Here is a 21,112-nt window from a genome sequence, read left to right as displayed (position 1 = left end):
ATCTTATGTCTGGTTCACTTTTGAAAGTAATTATCAAGTGGACTTCATATCATTTAATTCTTCTTATTTCTATAAGTTTTTAAAGAATTACTCATTTTACTTTGTGACTTTTAGTAGGCAACCCATAGACAGATAATTAAACACTCTTAGATTGAGAAAATGTTAACCTAATAATAATCTTAATTCATCTTTTCGACATAAAGAAAAATGAACAGTTTGCAAAGTAAAATGTTTTTGCAACTACATTTTTCTTGGACTGTTTAGTATTTTCCCACAGCCTGCAGTTCATTACATATTCTTATTTAGTTTCATGTATCTGTTTATATATATATGCATATATATATATATATATACACATGAATGTGTGCATGTATATATACATGTGCTTCATTAAGGTATTACTCCTTTTCTTCCCCATTGGTAATTAATAAATTTAGAAGGTTTCCAAACCCTCAGAATTTATGCCTTGTTGTTTTAAGAATAATGCACATACTAATAAGCATCAGAATTAGTGTCACTCTGAAACATCAAAGGCATTCTAGGTGTTATGCTTTTCCTTCTAATTACTGTATTAATGAATGTCCTACAGCCATTCTGCTATTCATTAAATACATCTATAATGAGCCTTATTTAGAATAATTGAAAGGGAGTAATAGAAAATTTTAAAGGACTGACATTTTCTTCCAGTACTGAGCCTATGAACTATTGTTATCTACAGATTTTCTAGGGACATCTTTTAACTAACGAGTAAATCAGAATCATCCTTTTCTTTATAAATTAATGCTGCTGAAATGCTTAAAATATATATTTTTTTAATTTTAAAAAAATCATCTTTGATCTTACTTAGGTCTTTAGTTGGTAAATATTATCTGAAAAGCTAGTTAGCTAGGACACCATAGTATAACTGATGCACTTAAAAAAAAAAAACTCATGATTTTGTTTTATTTTCAGCTTTTATAATTAGATATTCAGGGAAAGAATTAAATAATAAAGTTAAATATTGATATTATTTAACTTAATATTAACCAGAAGTTAACCAGTTCTATCTGTACAATGGAATATCCCTCCCTGCCCCTCCCCCAGAGACTAAAGTTTACTGAAAAGATTTTATTTTAAATTCATTTTAGTAGATAGAACTAATTTGGGGGGAGTAAGGCCTTATGAACTCTTGAAATTACAAAGCCAAAGTGTAGAAATTGAAAAAGACAAATAATTGAGGTATGTAACCACAGTCGCCTGTTTTAGATATGTATTAATTGACATCAAAAACAATAGTAATGGTAACTCATATATTTGAAGGCTGCCAAGAAAGGAAAGAATCTAGATTTTTCCTTCCATCTCAGAAAGTATTACTAATAACTGGGAGAGGAAGGGTAGTGAAGGGGGACACAAGTTAGAGGCATAAGGGAAAGAAAGTAGCAGGTTGAGGGTGGAGGCAAGCTATCCGAAAGTAACGTTCAGCTCAGATTAAGAGATCTTTCCATGGCATAAACTACCTGATGCAGTCATGAGCCTTTGTATCTATGCAATTTTTTTTTTTTTAATATAGGTTGAAGAAGGAGCTAAAAACATAAAACTGGGTTCCCTGATTGGTTTGATGGTTGAAGAAGGACAAGATTGGAAACATGTTGAAATACCTAAAGATGTAGGTCCCCCACCACCAGTTTCAAAACCATCAGTGCCTGGCCCCTCACCAGAACCACAGATTTCTCTCCCTGTTAAGAAGGAACATACAGCAGGGACACCGCAGTGAGTATGTTTATTTGTATGATAATGTTAAAAAAAGCAATGGTTATTGACACTTACAGTTTTTAATCATTATCTTATTTAAAGCCTCTTTGTACATTTCATAGGAAGTTGTTGAATTTCCCTTATTTCTGTGAGCAAACTGAGGTCTAGGAATGATTATTCTACCATTATTTTTCATTTAGCAATAGCTATTGAATATCTGCTATGTTCCAGGTGCTCTGAAGATCCTTCTTGCCCAGTGGAGAACAAAAACAACTTGTTTTTGTTGCTTTTGTTTTCACATTGAACTTGAATTAGGTTTTAGAATTTCAGAGTGGAATTCAGTATTCCAAACTTCATTATTGTGTTCCCATTCATGGAATTCTAATTACCAATTAAACATGTATTCCTTTTCAAACTACCCTGCATTTGAGATTCACACATAGATGAGAGCTCAGTTTTGTCTAATTGCTTTGTAACCACACTGATACTTAGTAAATATCATTTTACTTTAGCTTTACATAGGTATAATGGATGAACTCTGTAAATTCTAAGTTTCATTTATTTAATATTCCTTATAATTATACAAAGTTTTTTTTTTTTCTTAATAAGTTCTTCAGAGTGACAAGGTCTTATTAGGATCTTTTTTCAACTTGAGTAAAAATGTGAACCTTTTCATTTTTTAATAGTGTTTCTTTAGTTTACCATTGTCAGTGCTTGTCAGAAAAAAAATCATAGTAATTTTTAGGTACTGATTTTTCTTTTTCTTTTTTCTTTTTAATTTTGTAGGTATTTATGAGATATAATAATTCCATATATGTATACAATGCTTAATGATAGATCAGGGTAATTAGTGCTAATTTTCTAATTTCCTTTACCACACAAAGTATTTCTTACTTCAGTATCTGGACTCTCTTAATTTCCTTTTCTTTTATTATGAAAATCAGAAAATAGTCTCACAGTACTTAATGATTTTCTCCCCTTGTAAAGATGACAAACTGTGTGTTCTAGGTCAAAAATCTGTCATCATTAGAGACTCACAAATCTGAAGTCCCACTATATATTTTCTTAAACACCAACTGGCCTGTAAACCTGTATGATACTGGTCCATGCAGTGATTTAGAAAGTTTTTTTGAATTGTTTGGTTACTATTTAATCTTATTCAGCAGTCTAAAACTTAAGTTTTTCTTGTAAAATCTAAAAATTTGGTGACAGTAGGCCTATATTAAGTAGATGTTTTCACAGTAGCAAATACATTAAAATGTTCTTCTTCATTTGTCAGTTTTAAACTCTCAGACCCAATCCATTCTACTCATTTTCCTCATGAGAGTATGTAAGTTATTTATATTTGCTACTTTGCTCAAAGTCCTTAAATAAAGAGTTGATGCTTACTAGTGATGACTGTGGGCTTACTAGCCCATAAAATCCATCAATTTGTCTTTCCCCCCTCTTACTCTTCTGGAGTATATGTAAAAATAGAACCATTTTCAAGGTAATACCAAGGACTTAAAAAATATATTAAGGATATAGTTTAGTAATTATGAAACAACCTAATTTGAAAATGGCTTAAAGATTTAAATAGACATTATTCCAAAGAAGATAAACAAATGACTAGTAGGCACCGGAAAAGTTACTCAGTGCCACTAATCATTAGAGAAGGGCAAAACAAAACCACCGGCTGAGCACACATTGATTAGTATGGCTATTGTCCAAAAAACAAGAACAAGCAATAACAAAAACACCTCAGAATATAACAAGTGTTGGTGAGGATGTGGAAAAATTGGAACTCTATGCATTGCTGATGAGAATGGAAAATGGCATAACTGCTATGGAAAACAATATGGCATTTCCTCAGAAAAAGAGAATTACCTTCTCATCTAGCAATTGCACTTCTGGGTATATGCTTTAAAGAATTTAAAGCAGACTGTCAGTGTTTGTACATCCAGGTTCATACATCATTATTCACAGTAGCAAAATGGTGGCAATTCGTGTCTAAAATGCTGTGTACATACCTTGAAATGTTATTCTGTCAGAAAAGGAAGGACATTCTGAGACATGCTACAACATAGATGAACTCTGAAGACATTATACTGAGTAAACTAAGCAATTCACCAAAAGACAGATATTATGACTCCACTTACAGGAAGAAGCACCCAGAGTATTCAGATTGGTACAGAGAAAGAATAGAACAGTGGTTGTCAGCATTTGGGAGGAGGGAGAAATGGACTGTTATCGTTTAATGTACCCAGAGTTTTGATTTGGGCAGCTGAGAAAGTTCCGGGGATTGATGGTGATAATAGTTTCCCAACAGTGGAATTGTACTTAATACCACTCAACTGTACACCTAAAAATGCTTAAAATGGTAAATTATATGTGTTTACTGCAGTAAAGAAAAAAATAGAGGAATAATATAGTTAATTCCTTTTGGTGTATATGATAGGAACCATGTGAAACATAATTAGTTCAAAATTGAAGCTTTTTTCACTAAAATATTTACTCTTATTAAACAAATAGTTTGAAATAGTAACTAAAGTTTTACAAAAATGTTTGACAATATAATAAACTAGATTGATACAGATTTATTTGACTGTTCATCTGTCATTTTAGTATAAGATTTTATTTTTTGTAATTATCAGCAAACTGTTGACATGTAGATCTATTTGAATCCATATGTGTTAATTAGTTCCATTAATATTCATGCTTTTTCCTTAGGTTCCGTTTAAGTCCAGCTGCCCGAAATATTCTGGAAAAACATGCACTGAATGCCAGCCAGGGTACAGCTACTGGCCCTCGGGGGATATTCACTAAAGAGTATGTGTGTGCTTTCTATAATAATCAAGTCCATTATCTTTTTTCCCTGAAAGAATTTAGAAAGAGCCTATTCAGTGTTAACATTAAAAAGGAGATACGCTGTTCCTTTGTGCTTTTAATTGCTTTTGTCACTAAATTGTGGTGTGAACAGGATTGTTTTCTGAGTAACTGCAGCATCCCTGTTAAACAGTTCTAATATAGCAACTAAGATTCTGACAAAAGCAGAAAATTAAGTGTAGAACAGTAAAACTTCATATTGTTTCAAGTTTGTGTTAAACTGTCACCCAATCACATTTAAATTTCTAAACTATGGAAATACATTTTTAAAAATAATTTAATTCCTGTGTATTTCAGTGTAATTCGCTTGGTACAAAGCATTTGGTTCTTTTTGTATTTCCATTTCTATTCCATTGATGTTTTTCTGTGTTAGTACCATACATTTTTAGCACCATACTTAAAATTAAAAGGATTTTATAGTTATACCTTAAAAGCTGATAGAGATACCATGTTTTTCCATTGGTCTTCTTTTTCAATAAACTAATTTTCTTAGTATGTTCTTATTTCATTCTCCCAAATGAATTTTTTTAATTTATTTTTATTGTAAACAAATGGGATACATGTTGTTTCAGTTTCTACATGGAGTAACAGCATACCATTTGCATATTCATATATTTACCTAGAGTAATGATGTTTTATTCATTCCGTTATTTTTTTCCTCCCCCCCCACCCCTCCCACCTCTCTTTTCCCTCTATACAGTCCCTCCTTCCTCCATTCTTGTCCCCTCCCACCCCCCATTAAGTGTCATCATCCACTTATCAGTGAGATCATTCCTCTTTTGGACTTTTGAGATTGGCTTATCTCACTTAACATGACATTCTCCAATTTCATTCATTTGCCTGCAAATGCCATAATTTTATTATTCTTTATAGCTGAGTAATATTCCATTGTATATATATACCACAGTTTCTTTATCCATTCATCAATCGAAGGGCATCTAGGTTGGTTCCATAGTCTGTCTATTGTGAATTGAGCCACTATGAACATTGATGTGGGCTGTATCTCTGTAGTGTGCTAATTTTAAGTCCTTTGAGTATAGGCCGAGGAGTGGGATAGCTGGGTCAAATGGTGGTTCCATTCCAAGTTTTCTAAGGAATCTCCACACTGCTTTCCAGAGTGGCTACACTAATTTGCAGTCCCACCAGCAATGTTATGAATGTACCTTTTTCCCCACACCCTCTCAAACACCTATTGTTGCTTGTATTCTTGATAATCACCATTCTAATTGGGGCGAGATGGAATCTTAGGGTGGTTTTGATTTGCATTTCTCTTATTACTAAAGATGTTGAGCATTTTTTCATATATCTGTTGATTGCTTGTACATCTTCTTCTGTGAAGTGTCTGTTCATTTCCTTAGCCCATTTGTTGATTGGGTTTTTTGTATTCTTGGTGTAGCGTTTTTTGAGTTCTTTATATATTCTGGAAATTACTGCTCTATCTGAAGTATGAGTAGCAAAGATATTCACCCACTCTGTAGGCTCTCTCTTCGCATTGCTGATAGTTTCCTTTTGCTGAGAGAAAGCTATTTAGTTTGAATCTATCCCAGTTATTGATTCTTGCTTTTATTTCTTGTGCTATGGGAGTCCTGTTAAGGAAGTCTGATCCTAAGCCAACAAGGTGAGGATTTGGACCTACTTTTTCTTCTATAAGATGCAGGGTCTCTGGTCTGATTTCAAGGTCCTTGATCCATTGTAAGTTGAGTTTTGTGCAGGGTGAGAGATAGGGGTTTAGTTTCATTCTGTTGCATATGGATTTCCAGTTTTCCCAGCACCATTTGTTGAAGAGGCTATCTTTTCTCCATTGCATATTTTTGGCACCTTTGTCTAGTATGAGAAAATTGTATTTATTTGGGTTTGTGTCCGTGTCCTCTATTCTGTACCATTGATCTACCTGTCTATTTTGGTGCCAATACCATGCCATTTTTATTACTATTGCTTTGTAGTATAGTTGAAGTTCTGGTATTGCGATACCCCCTGTTTCATTCTTCCTGCTAAGGATTGCTTTAGCTGTTCTGGGTTTCTTATTCTTCCAGATGAATTTCATGATTGCTTGCTCTATTTCTGAGAGGTATGTCATTGGGATTTTAATTGGAATTGCATTGAATCTGTATAGCACTTTTGGTAGTATGGCCATTTTGACAATATTAATTCTGCCTATCCAAGAACATGGGAGATCTTTCCATCTTCTAAGGTCTTCCTTAATTTCTTTCTTCAGTGTTTTTTAGTTTTCATTGTAGAGATCTTTTACCTCTTTGGTTAGATTGATACGCAAGTATTTTATTTTTTTTGAGGCTATGGCAAATGGAGTTGTTTTCCTCATTTCCCTTTCAGCTGTTTCATCGCTTGCATATAAAAATGCTGTAGATTTATGCATGTTGATTTTATAGCCTGCTATTTTGCTGAATTCATTGATGAGGTCTAGAAGTTTTCTGGAGGAGGTTTTTGGATCCTCTAAATATAGAATCATGTTACCCGCAAATAGCGACAGCTTAAGTTCCTCTTTTCCTATTCGTATCCCTTTAATTTCTTTATTCTGCCTAATTGCTCTGGCTAGAGTTTCGAGGACAATGTTGAATAGAAGTGGTGAAAGAGGACATCCCTGTCTTGTTCTCATTTTTAAAGGGAATGGTTTCAGTTTTTCTCCATTAAGAATGATGTTGGCCATGGGCTTAGCATAAATAGCCTTTAAAATGTTCAGGTATGTTCCTACTATCCCTATTTTTTCTAGTGTTTTCAGCATGAAGGGGTGTTGTATATTGTCAAATGCTTTTTCTGCGTCAATTGAAATAACCATGTGATTCTTATCCTTAAGTCTATTGATATGATGGATTACGTTTATTGATTTATGAGTGTTGAACCATCCTTGCATTCCAGGAATGAATCCCACTTGATCGTGGTGTACAATTTTCTTAATATGTTTTTGGATACGGTTTGCCAATATTTTGTTAAGGATCTTTGCATCTATATTCATCAAGTATATTGGTCTAAAAGTTTCTTGCCTTGATGTGTCTTTGCCTGGTTTGGGTATGAGGGTGCTATTAGCTTCATAGAATGAGTTTGGTAGGGTACCCTCCTTTTCTATTTCCTGGAATACTTTGAGAAGTATTGGACTGAGTTCTTCTTTGAAGGTCTTGTAGAACTCGGCTGAGAATCCGTCTGGTCCTGGGCTTTTCTTGGATGGTAGATTTTTAATGGCTTCTTCTATTTCATTGCTTGATATTGATCTGTTTAAATCGTGTGTGTCCTCCTGGTTCAGTTTGGGAGGAGCATATGTCTCTAGAAATTTGTCAATATCTTCGGTAGTTTCTATTTTGTTGGAATACAGATTTTCAAAGTAGTTTCTCATTATGTTCTGTATCTCAGTGGTGTCTGTTGTGATATTTCCTTTTGCATCATGTATTTTAGTAATTTGAGTCTTTCTCTCCTTCTCTTTGTTAGTGTGGATAAGGGTTTATCTATTTTGTTTACTTTCTCAAAGAACCAACTTTTTGTTATGTCAATTTTTTGAATAGTTTCTTTTGTTTCAATTTCATTGATTTCAGCTCTGATTTTAATTATTTCCTGTCTTCTACTACTTTTGCTGTTATTCTGTTCTTCTTTTTCTAGGGCTTTGAGCTGTAATGTTAGGTCATTTAATTGTTGACTTTTCATTCTTTTCTGGAATACGCTCCATGTAATGAATTTTCCTGTTAGTACCGCTTTCATAGTGTCCCAGAGATTTTGATATGTTGTATCATCATTCTCATTGACCTCTAAGAATTTTTTAATCTCCTCCCTGATGTTTTTTGTTATCCATGTTTCATTCAATAGCATATTATTTAATCTTCAAGTGTTGGAGTAATTTCCTTTTTTCATTCTGTCATTGATTTCTACTCTCAGTCCATTATGATCTGATAGAACACAAGGCAGTATCTCTATTTTTTTGCATTTCCTAAGGGCTGCTTTGTGGCATAACATATGGTCTGTTTTCGAGATGGTTCCATGTGCTGCTGAGAAAGTGTATCTGCTCGTTGATGTATGGAATATTCTATATATGTCTATTAAGTCTAGGTTATTGATTGTGTTATTGAGTTCTATGGTTTCTTTGGTTGGATTTTGTTTGGAAGATCTATCTAGTGGTGACAGCGGTGCATTAAAGTCGCCCAGAATTATTGTATTGTGGTCTATATGATTCCTGAAATTGAGAAGGATTTGTTTGATGTACAGGGATGCACCATTGTTTGGGGCATAAATATTTACTATCGTTATGTCTTCCTGATTTATGGTTCCCTTAAGCAGTATGAAATGTCCTTCTTTATGCCTTCTAACTAACTTTGGCTTGAAGTCCACTTTATCTGATTTAAGGATGGAAACCCCTGCTTTTTTACTGATTCCATGTGCGTGGTAGGTTTTTTTCCCATCCTTTCACCTTTATTCTGTGGATGTCTTTTTCTATGAGATGAGTCTCTTGCAGGCAGCATATTGTTGGGTCTTTCTTTTTAATCCATTCTGCCAGTCTATGTCTTTTGATTGAGGAGTTTAGGCCATTAACGTTCAGGGTTATTATTGAGAAATGATTTGTATTCCCAGTCATTTGGCTTATTTTGGTTTTTAAGTTGGCTTGGTTTCTCCTTTGAGTGATTTTTCTCTAAGGTAGCTCCTCCCTTTGCTGACCTCCATTGTTGTTTTTCATTTCCTCCTCATGGAATATTTTGTTGAGAACATTCTGTAGCACAGGCTTTCTATTTGTAAATTCTTTTAACTTTTGTTTATCATGGAAGGATTTTATTTCATCTTCAAATCTGAAGGTTAGTTTTGCTGGGTATAGGATTCTTGGTTGGCAACCATGTTCTTTCAGAGCTTGAAATATGTTGGTCCAGGCCCTTCTAGCTTTTAGAGTCTGGGTTGAGAAGTCTACTGCTATCCGTATTGGTCTCCCCCTATATGTAATCTGATGCTTTTCTCTCGCAGCCTTCAACATCCTATCTTTATTTTGAATGTTAGGCATTTTCATTATAATGTGCCTTGGTGTAGATCTGTTGTGATGCTGTGCATTTGGTGTTCTGTAAGCCTCTTGTATTTGATTTTCCATTTCATTCTTCAGGCTGGGAAATTTTCTGATATTATTTCATTGAATAGGTTGTTCATTCCTTTGGTTTGTATCTCTGTGCCTTCCTCAATCCCAATAATTCTTAAATTTGGTCTTTTCATGATGTCCCATAGTTCTTGGAGATTCTGTTCATGATTTCTTACCATCTTCTCTGTTTGGGCGACTTTATTTTCAAGATTAAATATTTTGTCTTCTTGTCTGAGGTTCTGTCTTCCAAGTGGTCTAGTCTGTTGGTGATGCTTTCCATTGAGTTTTTTATTTGGTTTATTGTCTCCTTCATTTCAAGGATTTCTGTTTGTTTGTGTTTTTTTTTGAGAATCTCTATCTCTTTGTTGAAATGATCTTTTGCTTCCTGCAGGTGCTCTTTCAGCTTATTGGTATTATCATTCATTGCCTGCATTCGCTCTCTTATCTCATCCTTTGCTTCGCGAATCATCTTAATCATGTATAATCTGAAGTCCTTTTCTGACATTTCTTCTAACATACTGTCATTGGATTCTATTACTATAGAATCTAGATTTGTTTGGATCATTTTCTTCCCTTGTTTTTTCATGTTGTTCATTCATCTTCCCCTCTGGCAGTGCAGATCTGGGGTATTGCAGATTTCCCCCTATAGGCTTATAGTGGCCCTATAGGTTTCCAAAACCCTTTCTTTAAGGGGAGATCAATATTAGCAGTGCCCAAATCAGACACTATGCAATCCTAGACCAAATAGCCCCTATGGGGACAATACCAAAATTGTCATAATAAACAAAATGTGTTCAAATGTTATCTTTGGTAAAACAAACAGGTTTACAATAATGTCTGCAGTTTGTAATGGAGGACAAAGAGGATGCAGAGGGATGAAGAATATGGCTGTTAATGGGATAATAAAAGAATATACGGAAGTTCTAGAAAATAGAAAGGGTGAGCGTGTAATCAAAAGAAATCGGATGTTAGCATGTAAATAAGGGAGAAAGCAACTCTGAGGGAACAAGTACACAGAAGGAAAAGAAAGCAAGAAAAGTAAAGAAATAAAAACGTAAATATTTTTTTTTAAAAAGGAGAAAAAAGAAAATCTACTGTATAACAGTCATATACTAATGAAACCTCCCAGTGTTCAGTAACCTGATGTATGAGAGGTACCTGACAGTGAGCTTCAAGCCTCCAGCAGGCGTCTCAGGATGGGATTTGCCCCACCCGAAGATTAGAGCTACGGCTTCCAGGATTATCCCAAGATGGCTGCTCTGGCTTCCAAATGTGTTGGCAAATGGGGAGCTGCAGCTCAGGGGTGGACGTGGTCAGTTGGAGGTCCTGGAGACAGAATGCAGTTGTCCGGCAGTGGTCCTGGCGGTCGGGTGTGTTTGGTGTGGTTGTGGGATCCAGGAGGCCGGGTGTAATCAGTTGGTCTGGGTTCCCGGTGATAGGGCACAGTCAGTTGGTCTGGGGGTCCTGGCGGCAGGGAGCAGTCAGTTGATGTGAGGGCCCCAGAGGCAGGGAGTGATCGGTCGGGCTGAGGGATCCTGGAGACGGGACTCAGTCAGTCCGGTCAGGGGTCCTACAGGGCCTGGCTGTTGTCTCAAAATGGCGGCAGCCACGTGTAATCAAACCTGCAGGTAATGTAACAATCCCAAACGAATTTTAAAACAAGTTTTTTAACTCTATGTGGGATGGGAGTGCTATGGTATTTTTATGGGATTGTACTAAATTAATTTCTAAGTAACTAACATCTTTATGATAATGAATAGTTCTACTCAAGAAACTGATATGTCTTCCCATTTGTTCAAATGTTCAAGTCTTTCAAGACTTGATATTAAAATAGATGACCCCTTTTTTCTTGGGACTCAGTCTAAGAGAGTAGACAAAGAATAAGCAAATAGGTTTATGAACTAATAATGTAAAACCACCATAGTGATATGAGCTACATTTCTCTTGGCGGTCACATCAAACATTTCAAGTTGAGTTAGTGTTCCAAAGCAGTGCACTCATTTCATGTTTAATATTGATAACTAATACTGGGCTGAATGCAAAATAATCACAGCTACACTTTAGAAGGATTGGTTCTTCAAGATTGTGTGAAATGAGTTGGGGCAAAGATATGAGGTAAGGAGGAAGTTGAGGTATGGCTGTCTCATAAGGTTATCCATTTAAGAGATGATGAACAGTGTGCTCGCACGTGGGTAGAAGAATTAAAAGAAATTTACTTTTCTAGCTCAAATAATTGATTTCCTTTATATGCTTTTAGTCTTTGTATTTCTGTATCTTCATGTCTTGCCTCTATTTTCTAAAAACTGTCTTATATATCTTATATATACCTGATTTCCTCCTACCTCCAGAGATGCTCTCAACCTGGTCCAGTTGAAACAGATGGGCAAGATTACTGAATCCAGACCAGCCCCAGCTCCGCCGACCACTCCCATAGCACCTTTGCCCCCGCAAGCCACAGCTGGACCATCTTATCCCCGGCCAATGATCCCAGCAATATCAATTCCTGGACAACCCAATGCTGTGGTAATGTCCTTTGAGTAAGGTTTTCATTTTTTTAGATAAGCAAGAGGGAAAAGTAGGACAATTACTGTGTTTTATGAGTATTTTTATTGTAGTGGTAGTTTTAAAGTTATATTAGTAGTAAAGTTATAAAGAAAAAAATGCTCCAAATGCTTTGCTTGCAGATTTCCCAGCACAGACTGAATTTGCACCAACTTCTACATAGAACATTGTAACTATGATTCAGCTTAAATTTATAAGTTCCACAGCATCAATATCATGCGTATGCTCTACAGTCATGATGCTGCATGTCTTTTCTTTTTTTCATGGAGGTAATAATAATTTTAGGTGACATTGGCTCCTTTTTTATGGCTATGTTTTCATTTTTGGCTAGAGAATTGATAGACTCACAATGAAAAACCATATAGACCGAATCATAACTAATCATACTTTACTTCTCAGACATATGCAGTTGAACAGCTAGTTGTTTTGTTTTCAGATTTTTCCTCTCTGTATTCCTTTTCTTGGCATCAAAGAAATTCAGAATAGTCAGATTAAAGATTGAATAGCACTTAAAAAAATAAAAAGGAATGAATACCTGTATTGTTTTTACTTAGGGAGAAATACATTTCATATTAATATTTGAAAAGAGATGAAAAGAGTACAAATTTATGGGAGACAGATTTTTTAATGTACATTAATGATTCATGACTGTATATACTTTGTTCATAGTTGAGTCTTATAAAGCCTTACTTTCAAATGCTTACACTATGTAGAGAACATTTATTTTGTTTGGTCAAATACTTTACTAACATAAGATGTTTAATTTCAAAGAAATGATTTATTAAAAAAAAAATCAGGGTCTTGGGTTGTGGCACAGTGTAGAGTGCTTGCCTAGCACATGTGTGGGTTCAATCCTCACATCACATAGAAATAAATAAATAAATATTTTTAAAAAAAGAAAGAAAGAAATCAGCTGTATTTTTTTGTTGCATTATATTATCCTGATGTAGTCCTGTCCCAGAATGGAGTGAAGGAGAAGGAAGGGATTAGATGTTTTTTGAGGTCCATCATGCATTTGCAAGAGGTTCAAGGAACAGAATGGAAAAGCTACAGTAAAGTTATAGGAAGATTTTATTATCTTATTCATACTGTATATTTTTAATTCCTAGGTATAAGATACTCATGATTTTATTTCAAGTTGCAAACCAAAATAAATAATTTGACAGACTGTCCATTATATTGGATTATCTTTTTCTTCTATATGCCATTTTTTTATAAGAATTTCCTGTAGTTTTATTGGCTGCTTTGAGTTTTATTAAATAACAAAAGCTGCTTATAGTCCACATATCTGTATCTATATATCAATTTATATGTAATATACATATGTTTATGTGTGTGTGTGTGTGTGTGTGTAGTATACATATATAGTACCTGTATGCATATATACATACAGATGTACTCATCACATGCATCCATGGGGGAATTAATCATCATTTAGTAGAAGTGTTTTTGAATTATCTTAAACATAGTAACGTAAGATGTCCCATTTACAACTGAAACTTGAATTTTACTTTTTCCTATAGTTGTATACCAAAGCCTAAAACTTCTCAGATTTTTTATATTCCTCTCCCCTTTAAAGTTATTAATAGTATTTTTTCTATATTAATCTTTAATTAATATCATTAATTGGGTCAGAGACTGGATTTCAGATAGAAAGTTGTTCTGTCTTTTTCCATTCTACTTATAGTTCAATGGACACATTGCTGTGATTTTATTTATTTGTTTTTTTGTTTTTTGTTTTCAGGGCACATTCACTGAAATTCCTGCTAGCAATATACGAAGAGTTATTGCCAAGAGGTTAACTGAATCTAAAAGTACTGTACCTCATGCATATGCTACTGCCAATTGTGACCTTGGAGCAGTTTTAAAAGTTAGACAAGATCTGGTCAAAGGTTAGTTAAGTTGAATGTACTTAATGCAATAAATAACATATTCTAACTTAACTATCATGGAACCCATTATTTTTAAAATTCACATTTATGTAGCTTTTAATTTCAGTTTCATAATCGCACTCTGGGTATATTTTAGTGTTAGAGAAAAGAATTGATTCTCTTTTCTTATGTGTAAATTTAAATTGGTTCCATAGTTATGAATAAATCACAGATGTGTTACCTTTGTGCAGAATAAGGATTTCTGTTCTGTCTTGCTTTTATTACAGAATCTCTTTTTGATATTTCAATAAGGTACAATTATTTAGCATTCTTTTGGCATGTAGTTGAGTCTAGCTCTGTGCCACACACTCAGCTCTATAAATAATGTTATGGTTTGGTTCGTTGGATGGTTGTTGTAGTTTCTTTGATTTGTTTAGTTTGGTAAAAATTGACTTTTTTTTTAATACTTTTTCACTTTCACATAGGTGGATTTTTTTGTAAGGACACATGCATGACTTACTCAAGCTAGATGGTTACTTTTATTTTGAATAGTTTTTGATAATGACATCTGAACAAAACATCATTAACATTTTAGCAAGCTTAAAATTGAACACTTATTAAGACTATTTTAGGTTACAAACATCTTAATATGGTTTTTTCACAAATTTTAATTTTATATTTTTTCAAAATGTATTTTTAGGTTATTAAATATGTAATACTCTTCCCAAAAATCAATTAATAATCAAACAGTCTAGAAACATGGATTTTTTTAGCATGTTGGTTTTAGTTCTGTCTTTACAACCTTTTTGCCTTTTTATTGTTTTCCTTCCTTATTTCACTGGCTATGGCTTTTGGTACAATGAATATAAGTGGTATAAGCAGAAATTCTTGACTTGGCAGAAACATTTAGTCTTTAACATTAAAAGTAGGGTTTTTGTAGATACTCTTTTATCAGGTTATGGAAATTCCCATTCCTAGTTTCCAGAGATGTTGAATTTTGTCAGATGTTTTCTGTGCATCTTTTGATATAATCTTTTTCCCACTTGTTAATATTGACTGGATTTCACATGTGAAATGAACTTGATATTCCACATATAAAATCATTAAATCATTAACTTTCTCATATATTGTTTGATTTCATTTTCTAATATTTTGTTGAGAGTCTGTAAGCATATGCCTATGAGAAATACTGGCCTGCAGTTTTCTTTTTTTGAGATTGTTTTTCTGGGTTACCAGATTTTATAGATAGGTTGGGAAATGTTTCCTCCTCCTTTATTTTCTGGAAAAGTTTTGGTAGGGTTTGTATTATTTCTTTTTCAATTGTTTGGCAGAATTCAAATGTGAAGCTGTCTAGGCCTGGGATCTTCTTTTTTAACTACAAATTCAATTTTTAAAACCAGATACAGAGATCTTTTTTTTTAACTTGTTATAATATATGCGTTTAAGGAATTGTATTTTTATCATTTGTATCAGTTACCAAATTTCTTGGCAAATAACATATTGTTGTTCATAATAACATATTGTTATACTTGTAACCCTTTTGTAATCTGAAGTGATAGCCTGTTTTTGATGTTAGTAATTTGAGTCTTCTTTTGCTTTCTTTGTCAGACTAGAGGTTTATCAGTTTTCTTAATCTCTTCAAAGAACCACATTTGGTTTTAAGCTTCTCAGTTGTTTCTGTGAGTTTGATTTCATTGATTTCTACTTTTATTAGCCACTCAAGAATATTTTGATTTGTATTTTTGTAGAATATCCCTTTACTTTTAATCTATGTGCTTATATTTAAATAGGTTTCTTGCAGACAGTGCATGGTTGGTTCTTGCTTTTTTATGCAACTTTGCAGTCTCTGTTATGATTAGGGTGTTTAGACCATTCACATTTGATGTAATGGTTTGATTTAGATCTACCATTTTGTTCTTTGACTTTTAGTTGTCCTGTCTCTTCTTCCTTTTTTCACCTCTTATCTCCTTTTAGATTAGTTCTTTTTATGATTGCATTTTATTTCTATTTTATCCCATTTTTTCTGTTTTTGAAATGTGTTTCTTAGAGTTTACAATCTAATTCTTTAACTTATCCCAGTCTGTATTCAACTTTTATGACACCAATTCATGTATAATATAAAAGCCTTACAACCATTTCCTTACATTTTCTCTCTCTTATATTTTGTGCTATTATTGTCATCTTTTCTTTGTGTAGGCCAGCCCAGGATACATGTTTAATGATTTTTGTCGTAGTAAATCAACCGTCTTTTTTAAAGAGTTTAAAATGGGGGGGCTCTCTTTGTATATCCATACTTTTTCTATTTCCAAAAGTTCTCATTCCTTCATATGACTCTAAAGTGCTATCGCTATCATCCTCTTTGTAAAAAATTTTCTTTAATATTTCTTGTAGCTCAGATTGACTGGCAGTAAATTTTCTCAGCTTTCTGCAAAATTACTTTTCTCTTTCACTTTTTCCATCTTAAAATTTTTAATTCTGGTAAAATATACATAACTCAGTATTTTAAACATTTTAAACATTTAATTATTTTAAATGTTTAAATTATCTTAAATGTTATTTCAGTAGTATTAAGAACATTCATATTCTTATACAACCATCATCTCTGTCCATCACAGAACTTCTTTCATTTTGCAAAATTGAGACATTTTTCATTAAACAATAACTCCCATTACTCTTTTCTCCCAGCCCCTGACAACTGCCATTCTACTTTCTGAATATGTTTACTGTGAGCACCTCATATGAGTGGAATCATAAAGTACTTGGTGTTTTACTGGCTTATCATTTTACTTAATGCAATGTTTTCAAGGTTCATCCATTTTTAACTGGCATGGATCAGACTTTCCTTCCTTTTTAAGGCTGATATTCCATTGTATATACAGACCGTATTTCGTTCATCCACTCATCTATCAGTGGATACTTGGTATGTTTCTTCCTTTTTGCTGTTGTGAGCGGTACTGCCATGAATGCAGTACCTCTGTATTCTTACTTTTAAATTTTTTGGGTACGTCCCCAGAAGCAGAATTGCTGAGTAATCTGATTGTACCATTTTGCATTCCCATCAACATTGTGCACAAGGGTTCTAATTTCTTCCCATCCAACACTTGTTATCTTCTAATTTTTTTATATTAAAAAAGAATATCCTGGTGGATGTGTCACCTTCATTTTTGAAAGATAATTCTGCTGACTGTAAACTATTGGGTTAAGGGTCTTTTGTTTCAGAACTTTAATATCCATTGTCCTTTGGCTTGCAGAATGTCTTCTGCTATTCTTAATTTTTGTTCCCCTGTGTATGCTTTTTCCCCTTCTTGTTGCTTTCAAGATTTTCTCTATTAGCAATTTGACTATTAAATACTTAGGATTTCCCCCCATATTATATTTATCCTGTTTGGATTTTTCTTGACTTCTTGGACTTGTAGTTTATTGTCTAACTATAATTTTGGAAAATTTCTCAAATTATTAACTGTATCTTCTGCTTTGTGCATTTTCCTCTTTGAAAGTCAAGTTATAGTGTTAGACTGGATTGTCTGAAGCCATTAGATGCTCTGTTCTTTTTGGTGCACTGTTTATTTTCTTCCATGTGTTTCAGTTTGGATAACTTTTATTTATGGAACTTGAAATTCAGATTCTCTTCTGCTTTGTTTAGTCTATAAAACTTGACAAAAACTGTTATTTATATCTGATAGCATATGTTTTCTCCTTGGATTTCCACTCGAATGTGTTTCATGGTTTCCATCTCTGCTGATACTCCCCGTCTGTTCATGCATATGGTGACATACTCTGTCCTATACGCTCCCATGCCCTGACAGTGGGTAATCATTTCCTGTGTTGATCTCCTCAGAAGATTATCTCCCTTAGGCATTCAATTCATCTGTTTGCTTTATAACCTCAGCTCCCTAAGGGACTCAAGAAAAGATTTTCCTGCTTTTTTTCCCCACCCTGATAGGGTGGAAATGACTTTCTTGCAGCTTTTTAGGTCCTGAATGAAAGCCAGAGTGATAAGTCAGTTTGTATACTGACTTTCAGCATTTCATATGAAGATAACCTGACAACTATTTAAAGTTCAAGGAACCAAATGGAAGGCCATTCCAGAGAAAGGGATACCTTTTGAAAAAGAAATTAACAATGGAAGCAGCCCTTCCATATCTCAAATTATACTTGTTTAGTCATAAATAATTTTCCTTCCTCTTGTGTGACAGGAGGCAGTAATATTTCAGTGGAGATATGAGTTAACTTATTATCTTTACATAATTTTGTATGCCCTTACAATTAGGGATTTTCTCATGAGTCTTCAGAGAACCCACATTATCTTCATTCCTTTTTCTTATAAATATCCACAAGCTTGTTCCATGTTTTACATTTGTAACTAAACAATATACAAATGGAAACATTTGGTTTTTATTGTTAATACATCATAACAAACTATTTCCTACTCAATAAGTGTCATCAGTGTTTGAAATCTCCATAATAAAAACAAGTTACAAATAGAGGAACTTGGGAAGAAATCTCCTTTGTACATGCTAGAATCGAGATGCCTGTTAGTTGTGTAGGTAGAAATATCACATAAAAAGTTAAGATATGCAAGTCTGAAGATCCAAACAGGTGAGGATAGACAGAATTTGGAGGGGTCAGCATTATATAAATGGTATGAAAATCATGAAACCAAAATTCCTTTTTGGGTGATACCAACATTGAAAGGGAGGGACTGAGTGAGTAGATAGAGAGTGGAAGAAGCCCAGTAGAGTGTGGTGACATAGGAAGCAATAAGTGAAGGTGTTTTAAAGGGAAGAAAATGATCAACTCAAGGGTGCTTCCAAGTATTGGATTGTGGTGAGGACAGAATTCTCGGTGAGCACTGTGGCTTAGGCAGTAGACTTGGGAGTCATCAGCAGGGAGGTGGCTGTGGGTTTTCACTCTGTACTTAAGATAGTAGGTAAAGTAAGAAAGAGACTGAGGGACACGATTGAGTTTTTTCAGACCAAATCTGTTGTGTTGTTATTATAAAAAAGTCTCTGAACACTGAAGATCTATTTACATTGCTACTCATAAAGGGGTTTTAAACAAACAATCCAGAACGTTCATGTGTTTCTGGATATTAGAATTAGAAGAGCTGTGTTATCGTGGAGCCAACATTTACTATGACAGTTTATCAGTATCAAGTTTCTGGCAGTTATCTCTTTCTAAAATCTCCAGCATACTTCTGGAGAGAGCAATTGTTCATGTAAAATTCCATGATACTGTGGTAACAAGATATGTGTTTCTTGCCACATACCATCGTCTAGATCTTTTTCAAGAATCTCTTGTAAGAAAGAATCACTTGTGGTTTATGTTTTCCAACACCTTCATACCATTGCAAAAGCTGAGGTATAAAGCTAATGCTTTAGCTGTGATCAGTTCTGTAGAAAGGGACAGGACCCCCTGCCCCAACCCAGCTTTATCATAAAATCATTATTTATACTGGGAGGAAATAAATTCAAATGGATTCACCATAAATCTAGACAGAGAACCTCATTTTATTCATTGCACTAGGACTGACACCAGCATTGCTTCATCTTTGGCATTTGTTGGATGCTGTCACGTTGAGTTTAAAGGCAGCTCTTGTTTAATGTAGTGGTCATCTTAAATTCTTTTTACACCCATTAGTAAGAAGAAATTTTTGAACACACCCTATAAATACATATAATTGTTTATCTAAAGTACTTACCTATACCACTTTCAACTACAGTCAATATATTATAAAGCAAGCACAGAATAAGGACATTTGAAGAGAATGAGGAAAAAAAGAATAATCTTGAAAACTTCCTGTTACACAAAACACAAAGAGACCTTTTGTCTTTTTAGAGACATGGGAGTTGGTTCCTTTCTAATTATAGTTGTAATATAGCCTTTAATGTCTCATGCAGAATATCTGAGTGCTTGCAAAAAATTGTAATTAAGACTCAGAAGTGATATGTGGGGAGCGGGCAGTGCTGGGAATCAAGTCAAAGGCTTCGAGCATGCTAAGCATATATGATCTATCACTAAGATACACCCTCAATCCCTAGAAGTGAACTTTACACTTATTGTTTATCTAGGAACCATATAAACACAAGTTTTTCTCATCAGGGGAACTTTATTAACTAAGCCAGAAAATAAAAATCTGTGATATTTTTCATCATTGTTTGTCAGAGCAGTCCATAATTTACAAGTTTTTCATTGTAAAGGTCAATGTTAAAAGTTTTATTGTGAAACTAATTTTAATATGTTTACTTTTCTTTCAGATGACATTAAAGTGTCAGTAAATGATTTTATCATCAAGGCAGCAGCCGTTACTCTTAAAGTAAGTGACTAGTCAGTCTCAAAATAATTTCGGCTTGTAAAATAGTCTCATGTCTTGGGATTTTTATAAAAAAGAATAAAACTCATTTTTAAGTTACACAAATTTTACTATTTTATTGCTAGAATAACCTATCATTTAATCTCACTCTTTTCCAAATGAAGAAATTGAAAATCAAAGGGGCTCCCAAACTAATATTAGCAGTTTAAAGACCATTTATTCAAGAAATACTAATTGAAGAACCTGGTGTGGTGGCGCACGCCTGTAATAAAGTTCAAGGCCAGCCTTAGCAACTTATCAAGACCCTGAGCAACTTAGTGATACCCTGTCTCAAAATAAGTTAAAAGGGCTGGGGATGTGGCTCAGTGGTTCAGGGCCCCTAGGTTATCCCTGGTACCAAAACAAATACTAATTGAACCACACTATCTTGTGCCGAATACATTCTAAGCAATAGAGAGATAGTAGTGAACAAAAGCCCGTGTAGCTTCTGCTCTCGTGGGTATTGTATTCTAGAAGGGGAACAATAAACATGGCAGGTGGTGAAAATGATGAGGATAAAAAGTGGGATAAGGAGCCAGAATACTAGGTGCTGTTTTCAAGAGTTAAGGAAGTCCTCTCTGACAAGGTGATAACAGACAGGGATCAACAAAAGAGGGGGAGTGAGCCAATTAGATATGTGATGGAGGAGCACTCCAGACCAGTGGCTCTGAGGAG

The 21,112-nt window shown here is 34.2% G+C and overlaps 1 protein-coding gene across 1 annotated transcript in view; it reads left to right on the top strand.

Moving 5' to 3' along the window:
* The window catches only part of PDHX (pyruvate dehydrogenase complex component X), a 78,308-nt gene that overhangs the window by 41,749 nt on the left and 15,447 nt on the right, over positions 1–21,112 (top strand). Inside the window, exons 4-8 of the mRNA XM_079104675.1 lie at positions 1,550–1,749; positions 4,441–4,539; positions 12,001–12,175; positions 13,959–14,106; positions 20,343–20,401. Of these exons, the coding sequence (XP_078960801.1) occupies positions 1,550–1,749; positions 4,441–4,539; positions 12,001–12,175; positions 13,959–14,106; positions 20,343–20,401 (681 nt within the window). The remainder of the gene's footprint in view (positions 1–1,549; positions 1,750–4,440; positions 4,540–12,000; positions 12,176–13,958; positions 14,107–20,342; positions 20,402–21,112) is intronic.

The sequence above is a fragment of the Sciurus vulgaris genome (genome assembly GCF_902686455.1).
Source record: "Sciurus vulgaris genome assembly, chromosome: 11".
Lineage (NCBI taxonomy): Eukaryota > Metazoa > Chordata > Mammalia > Rodentia > Sciuridae > Sciurus > Sciurus vulgaris.
This window is presented reverse-complemented; position numbering and strand designations above follow the sequence as displayed.